Genomic DNA, 7,686 nt, shown 5'->3' on the forward strand with positions numbered 1-7,686 from the left:
TTCCAAGTTCTTCTCTCAAGTCTTGGTCCATGGCTGCTCTGGATCACCAACCGGGAAACTTCTCGTCCTTCGTCTTTGTCCTTGCAGTCATCCAGGGTGGCTTGGCTCTCGCCGCTCTGAATATCACCTCTCTAGTCAATCGCAATACTTCGTTGTGGGTCCCTTGACGCCCGGGGTGCCCATCCAAATTTTCTTCCAGGCGCATCGTGTCATTGGGGTTGATATCCTTGAGCATAGCATTCGTGGTCACGGGCAAGTAGGTCGGGATCTCAGCTGCGAAGGCCTCCGGAGGGCTGGCGGTGCCAGCGAGGAGCTGGCGTAGATTGTCAAACTGCTGAAAGAGGCGATCCACCCGTGCTTCAAGCACCAAGAGTTTCGATGCTACCGGCGGTGACGTAGTCGACGCGCTACCGGACGCGTTCATGACGTACATGCTCAAAACTTCATCAAGATTGAAGTTGGACGACGGTGAGCGCGATGGGGTTAGAGCCAGGGTTTTTGCTGGACAGGTGTTTTCTCGGTGTTGACGATTGTGCATGAGGTGCGTGCTTGCGGTAGATCACCACGAGCAAGACCGAGCAGTTCCCCGCCTCTTACACGGGAAGAGGTGTGCGTGAGCACCGCATCATGTCGAAGGAGATGGCCTCAGCTACACCCTTGAGACCTGTACCGGTTATTGATGCCGGTGGCGCGCTAGGTTGCGCTGGTCGGTTGGCCGACACAGCGGTCGATGCAGTATCGGAGGCTGGAGTCGAGATAATGACATCTTGCGCCGAACCTGACGACTTCGATAAAGTACCGGTCGTCGTTTTTTTCTCACGCGCGTCAGCACTGCTTGAGTCCGCCGTTGGTCTGACTCGCTTGGGCTTGCGAGACGCCGCTCAAAGACACTTTGCAGTTTTCTTCGCTCAAAGACGCGCGCGCGATCGACCGGGTGAGACTGCAGCAGGTGAAGTGTGCTGCTCTGGGTCCTCAATCACGAATATATCTGTTGGTGTTGCCGCCCCTGACGGCGTCGGCAGCTCCACGCGAGTGTCGGTGCGGAGACGCGACGATGCAGACGGCGCAACGGTGCTGGGCATGCTCATGGTTGATGTGGATGTGCGTGCGGCGCTGGCAACGGGGCCGTCGTTGGCTGCACTCGACGGTGGACTCGTGGGGAGGAGCCGTCCGTTGTGTCTGACACGGACGGACGAAGCACCGGCAGGCTTGGTACTGGGTCTTGCCTTTGAGAGGAGGAAACGAGTGGCGCGACGACGTGGCTTACTCCGACTGTTCATGGATGTCAGCACCGGAAGGAACTGCTGCCGCAGTAGACGTTGTTGGCGACGGAGGAGAGAACATGGTAGGTTGGACGAGAATCTTGGTAGGTAGAACTGCTTGAGCTGCCAAAGCGAAACTTGAGGGTTTACTGATGCTGTATACAGCAGACACACGCACTACTGGCTGCTCGTGGTTCTCTACCGCTGTTGAGAAAGCAACCCGCCATTGTGTTGATAGGGTTTTGGGTGATCTGACTCTTATTCTTGGCGCAAACCGTCGAGAAACTTAGGTCGTGTTCGCGATGATAGGAAAACATCGTTCTGGGAGGGAAAACGTCGTTTTGATCCAAAATCCGCGTCGCGAACACAAAAATCGCGAAAGGATACTTCAGAGGCGGAACGATGTTTTCAGGGTAATTCTGGAAATCAGGTTGACACCCGATTTCCAAAAAATGAAAATGGATTCAGTCGATGTTCCAATTTTTGTCTGCTCTTATAACCAGGGTTTCCCTTTTTATACTGACATGATCTGGAGTGGGTGTCACTTTGGTTTCGGACGGATCAGAGAGCAAACTCAACATCGCTCGGCATCATGGGCAAGACCACAAAGTCGTCAAAGAAGCAGACTAAGTCAACGAAGAAGCCAGCACATACCAGCAGGTCATCTACGACCCCCACAACCGCAAGTCAGCAGCGCGCAACGTGGGCAGTTCTCGAAGAGATTGACTTGCTGGATACGTACTGTGAAGCACGTAAGGATGCTTCCCTTACTACCGACAAAGGTCTCAAGACCTAAGCGTGGCGCACCCAGACGGGCGCTCTGAACGCCAAACACAATCGCTCATTAGACAAAGGTAGCATAGTACTTCTTTTTAAGCCCAGGTACTGAACGTGATATGTGTGAAAGAAGCTCATAGCTACAAAGCCTTTAAAGCAACAACGTTCAAACAGCTCGTCAAACGCGGCAACATCCATTCGAAAGTGGTCGTGAAACAAAAGTCGATTGTTTGATGCGTGTATTGCCTCGAAAAAGCGTAGTCCGTCAGATGTAGATAGCCTTAGAAGCCTGACGGTCTTCTCATGCTCTATCCTGCGCTTGGAGCGTTGAACGGATAGCAGAGAGATACACATGACAAAAATCAATTCGCTATTGGGCGGTAAAAGAATCAGCAGAGTAACGTTTCGAGATCGCGAACACAAAACCCTAAAAACGTGTTCTGGGCCCTTCATCAAAGAGAAGAAAAAAAATCCCAAGCCCACAAAATTATCATTCCATCAGAACGACGTTTATCGCGAACACGCCTTTAATTACCAAGAAGAATATTTCAGCCTTCATGTAACCTATATAGCTTGATTTTTTTTTTGCTGGATAGGTGAAGTGAAATTTTTTAAAATTATAAGTTTAAAAAAAGAATTTAAATTCGATGTATCACATGAAGACAGCCATTCACAAAATGTATGAACATGATTGTGTTCGTTTGGGCAAAATCGGTGGATGGAATCAGGCGACTCTAACGAGCTAAAGTCCTGTGGAAGGGTCCCCGGCAAAAGTAATTAAATTTCTTAGGCTGTTTAACCAACCTGAGCTGTCCTCCCAGTAAAATACAATGTAACAAAAATAACAATATAATTGCTACTAATAATACTTATCCGATTTGCGGTTGAATTGATCCAATCAAAAACGTGAAACCTGGGCATTCCGTAGGTACCCTTTTTTTCTCGACAAATGACCGCAAGTCGGCCCCGCAAGACGCTCCTGTAAGCTATCCACGTTGTTTTTGATCTGCTACGCCCGGGCAACTGTAGCTACGGCACCCGAAGCCACTAGGGCAGCTCATATGTCAAGACATGGTGTTCCACCGAACTGCAGCTTAAAGGCCATTCTGGAAGGATAACAGCCCATCCCCCTGTAGCAAAGGTGCTGGCTGCAGGTGTATTAACGATAGCTATGCACTTTTCGGCAGGGCCTGGAAACGTTACAAGGTCGATGGCTTCGATAATAGTGTATCTAGCCAATGCAAATCTGGGCACGATCGCGGTGTTCTGGCCGAAATGACCTGTGACCTGCAGCCGGGGAGTGCTATGGGCATTGTGAACGGAGGAAGTAGAGTTTTTAAGTGACCGCAGCACAGCGGTGGATACAGTAGAACAACCAATCACTTGTACAGTACAAGGATCATGTGAAAAAAAATGATTACCCACTTTTTCAGGGCCAAATTGAGAATACAACCAACCCATTGTTCATTGGCACATGTTGCTGCTCCAGACTGGGAGCCATCTGTTGTCCTTAATAAGGGTATAAATGTCCTTATTAATGGCCTAATAACGGCTATTTCTGCACAGAGACTCAACTTTTCGCCCGCACGAAAACACAACAACGCTGATTGCTTCCCCTTCTCATAATGTTGCTCGGTTTGGAGGATCGAGTAGCCTCTCCACTAGTGCCCTTAATCATACTACAGCACCCGCTCAACGCTCGCTGGAAGCTACGTACCAATGCTTGCCAACTGCGGCAAATTGGCTGTTTTATGATACCAGTCTGGAGCAACAACCACTCTCAAAAATGAAACCTCTTGTAGCGGAAGCTCCGAACAAGCCGGTGAGCAAAGCTTATAGCGATGCGCCGCTGGAATTGATTCTGGTGATCGTGAGTGGTACTTTCGTTGTTTTTATACCCGGGGCTTAAGATAAACGCTCTGGATATCATGTTATGTTTGTACAGTGGTGCACCTCGTTTTCGACAGGGTGGACCATATAGAGTCTGCCAACGGCGAAAATTTATGCAGGAACGCAGATGGGCCAATTGTACTGTTTTTTATTACGTTAATTCAGTATAAATCGCAGCCCCGTCTTTTACACGATATTCCGCTGTGACTCCAGCAATATCAAATCTAGTGAAAGTACATTAATTATCACTACTTGGAAAACACATGACCACAGAATCTCAAAGTCACTGGATATTATGCCTTACTATTGGCTGATAATAATAGTATTATGGACCAATCATTACGCATGATGGTTACCCCATCTCGAATACTAGTATGAACAGTTTGAGAAAACCACCTGCTGCTGGCTCACAGCTGAATCACAGTGCGCCACACTTTGTGCAAGCATCGATTCACGGACTTGCTACTTGCGAAGCCGCCAGTTCAGTTTTTTCTCATTAGATCTCAAGTCTTACGAGGCCCTGAAAGCCATGGATTTAATGCTTCGCTTCCTGCTGCTATCAGTGTTTGCCCTGTTGAGTGTGGCTGTAAAAGCTACAGAGTTCCACCACACCAAGATTTCAAGGACTGACACAAGTGGCTATGGCGGAAGGCTACTGCGTACGGCCAGGATGAGCGATGATGAAGCGAGGGGTGTATTGATACCCGGTCTCAAAAATTGGCGAGTCACATCTTGGATTAAGAACGGCAAGTCTGACGACTACGTCATGGACAAGCTAAAACTCACTGGGCTGATAGGAAGAGCTCTGACAGAAGACCCGAACTTTAAGTACTTCCAGAAATTTAAGGTCGATGGTTGGCTCAAGAAAGGAGCTAGTACTACGACAGCCTGGGACGATCTTGGCCTGAATAGCATCGCTCTTGGCGAAGTGACCAAGGTGGACACGTTCAGAATATATCAGCAGTATATTACGGAGCTGAACAAGAAGGCAGAGAACATTCCTTGGGACCGGTGGTCGAACCTTTTTGGTGGGGGATCCGAAACAGAATTGGCGATCAAAGTTTCGATGTTGGCAAAGTTGGGGAGAACAGATAGTATAGATTTACAATTAATGGTTGAAAGTCGGGGGATGATCGCATTCCTAAAAGCTGTCAAGAAACACGGAAAGATTTTGGATGAACGGGTTGAGATGGACGTCGTCAAGGCCATCGTAAATCTTCAGTAGGCTCTCTGATTGTTTACTAAAATCCATGATTCATATAAAGAAAACCTTTTTCCTCATTTTTGTTCTAAAACAATTCGTTGTATTTAAGTGCATATCATTCTAGGTGAGTGTCAGGATAGTTGCTGGGGTGTAAGGAGCATGATAATGGAGTATGCAACAGCAACGAGTGGTCCAACTTTTGAGTAATACTTTTGACAAATATGAGCGCGAGTTATACAACTGCCTTCAGATACACCCCGCCGCCCCTTGATTATTTCAAGGTTAGCACGACCAACATGATAAGGGCACTAGATTCTTGTTGATGAAGCCATACCGCTCCTTGATGTGGACGAGCAACGTGATCTTACACTGACAATTTTACACTGAGCCTTCAGAAAATTGGCTGTATATTTTGCTTTTACCTGAGGCCGCAAAACCAAGAACTATACTTAGTCAGGAGCTATAATGGTATCATTTTCAAGCTTCACCTTAACCCTTCTTTTAACGTGACACATCTCTCGCAATCAGATGGGTTTTCTGGAGGTCTTCACAATGATACATTCTGTCGAAGCAAATTCAACCAAATTAGCGACAATCAACACAAATATGTCCTTCCAGGCTGCGTTGCGCGCTCCTTAATCCCAGTACCTTGAAAATTAAGGACAAAAAATAGGACCAAAAGACACTGCCTTAGCTTGGCATCATTATCGAGAGTTGTGAGACCTTACTGCCATGAAGATGCACTACACAAATAGTTCTATACGTTTATGTGTGGTGCCTACTGACGTCCAGCAGGGCGAAAATGTATAATGGATTTTGTTATAAGTAACAGAGTTTTTTTTGTAATAAAAAATGGGAAAATGTCCAAACCTATCTGCATGAATCATTTAATACCCCCGAAAGTCCATTCTTGTCTGATTCTACATAAAACTCTTAATAAAGCAGTCAAAAATGCTGTGAAAACAAAAACTCTGACAAAGTTTTTTTTTGTGAAAGCGGTTAGGGGGGGGGGGGGGGGTCGCCAACGTCAAAATGTTTTCAATTCCTTATTTGGTCTGCTTGTTAACCCTTTCGTTATCGCCATACATTTCTATATTAAGACTCGCATACAAACTTGAAGTCAAATTTCCAAAGCCATTCTCTTGTACGGTTCAATAATATCATTTATAGCAGGATTTTCGACTATAATATGTTTTTTAATGACGTCTTAGAGGTAATCGTGCTAAATCATACATTACGTCTGTTTCTATATTTGTGGTTGTGATACGTCAAAAAGGTTCGACTGTGTCGAACCCTGTCGCAAAATTGCTAATAAGAGCAGTACCGTGAAGAACAATCGTGGCAATATTGTTTTTTACTGAGCAGGCACCCTGTCAAACCACCAAGACAAAAACACATTCTACATGAGTATCACCTGAAGCCTACCAGGCCACCGCGTCACTGAGGACCAGTCAGCGCTGTTGACGCTCTGTCGCGCATGAAACCAACCAAGCTGTCAAATCACCATGTACCAGCGAGCGTCAGTACCGCTGCGTCGGGCGGGTGGGGGGGGGGGGAGAGAGATTGCAGTCCGCCAAGCCGCGTGATAACGATCTACAACTCCTCTGTGTTGCTCGTAGAAATTACCACGTTGTTTAGCTGTGAGTTAGGTTCTACGAGCGCTCACTACCAATAATACATGATAGTACTGTTAGGAAGTTCCTCGCCGCTGTATTGGGCTGATAAAGAGCGTACGAACTGAGCAGCTAAGGGCCTGCGAGTGCCATAACAGACGTGCTATGTCAGGAACTTGCGATTCAGATTAGCTAACTAAGGAGCTTAAAGCGCCGTGTATTGTGCCTGTATAGTATGCAACATTCCCACTCGGTATTGGGGCGAAAACGGTAGGAAATGTAGTTTGATATTCTTTGTCAGAGTTTATATATACCATGTTGTGAAGCCGAGCAAGAGCGGTGAGGGTTCAACGAACCATTGCCCTCAAATGTATTTAAGACTTTATAGAGCAAAATAGTGTGGTGTGTGTAGCCAATATCACCGTGAAGAAGAGGGGTTCGCAAATTTTGGCTTTCTGGAGGAAATGATCGAACTGACAAGCGTCCGTTGGGGAGGTAAGTCGCGACCATTGCAGTGTATCATACAAAGGCTAACCTATTCAATCCACTGAAGAAATATTGGCTTCAAAACAAATAGATCGTTCAACTCGAATCACGCATTCTCATCTAAAAGCGGAGAGCCGGGAGTGTCCAAATGCTGCGTCGGGAGGGGAGAAGAAGCAGAAGTCGGTACAAAACGAAGGCGAGACATACTTGAATCTCGTTATACCAACAAAGCTTGTATATCGGAAGGTAGATATCGATTATACATTGTACCCCGCTAAGTTCAGACCTACAACTGCGGTATTGGGCTTGCATAGAGTGCTGCTTCCTTCAAGGACGCGTGGAGGGTACTGCGGAGGCTTGTGTGACGGGGTCACACAGCACCTTGTGCAGAGGAAGTTGATTTCCAAGAGTATACAAACTCTAAGTGAACGACCGTTCACGTGTCTCTGGTCTG

General features: G+C 46.9%; 4 protein-coding genes across 4 annotated transcripts; 3 read left to right on the forward strand and 1 right to left on the reverse strand.

Annotated features, from left to right (window-relative positions):
- Positions 1-43: 43 nt before the first annotated feature.
- Positions 44-433, reverse strand: PPTG_12203 (hypothetical protein; the record flags this gene model as incomplete). Its single annotated transcript, XM_008907904.1, has 1 exon — positions 44-433. The coding sequence occupies one exon, from the start codon at positions 431-433 to the stop codon at positions 44-46; it is 390 nt and encodes a 129-aa protein (XP_008906152.1).
- A 194-nt stretch (positions 434-627) lies between these two features.
- Positions 628-1,374, forward strand: PPTG_12204 (hypothetical protein; the record flags this gene model as incomplete). Its single annotated transcript, XM_008907905.1, has 1 exon — positions 628-1,374. One exon carries the CDS (start codon positions 628-630, stop codon positions 1,372-1,374), a length of 747 nt encoding a protein of 248 aa, XP_008906153.1.
- Positions 1,375-1,854: 480 nt separating this feature from the next.
- PPTG_12205 (hypothetical protein) lies at positions 1,855-2,058 on the forward strand (the record flags this gene model as incomplete). Its single annotated transcript, XM_008907906.1, has 1 exon — positions 1,855-2,058. The coding sequence occupies one exon, from the start codon at positions 1,855-1,857 to the stop codon at positions 2,056-2,058; it is 204 nt and encodes a 67-aa protein (XP_008906154.1).
- Positions 2,059-4,458: 2,400 nt separating this feature from the next.
- On the forward strand, positions 4,459-5,154 carry PPTG_12206 (hypothetical protein; the record flags this gene model as incomplete). Its single annotated transcript, XM_008907907.1, has 1 exon — positions 4,459-5,154. The coding sequence occupies one exon, from the start codon at positions 4,459-4,461 to the stop codon at positions 5,152-5,154; it is 696 nt and encodes a 231-aa protein (XP_008906155.1).
- Between the last annotated feature and the right edge of the window lie 2,532 nt (positions 5,155-7,686).

Source organism: Phytophthora parasitica, assembly GCF_000247585.1.
Source record: "Phytophthora parasitica INRA-310 unplaced genomic scaffold supercont2.28, whole genome shotgun sequence".
In the NCBI taxonomy this organism is placed as follows: Eukaryota; Oomycota; class Peronosporomycetes; order Peronosporales; family Peronosporaceae; genus Phytophthora; species Phytophthora nicotianae.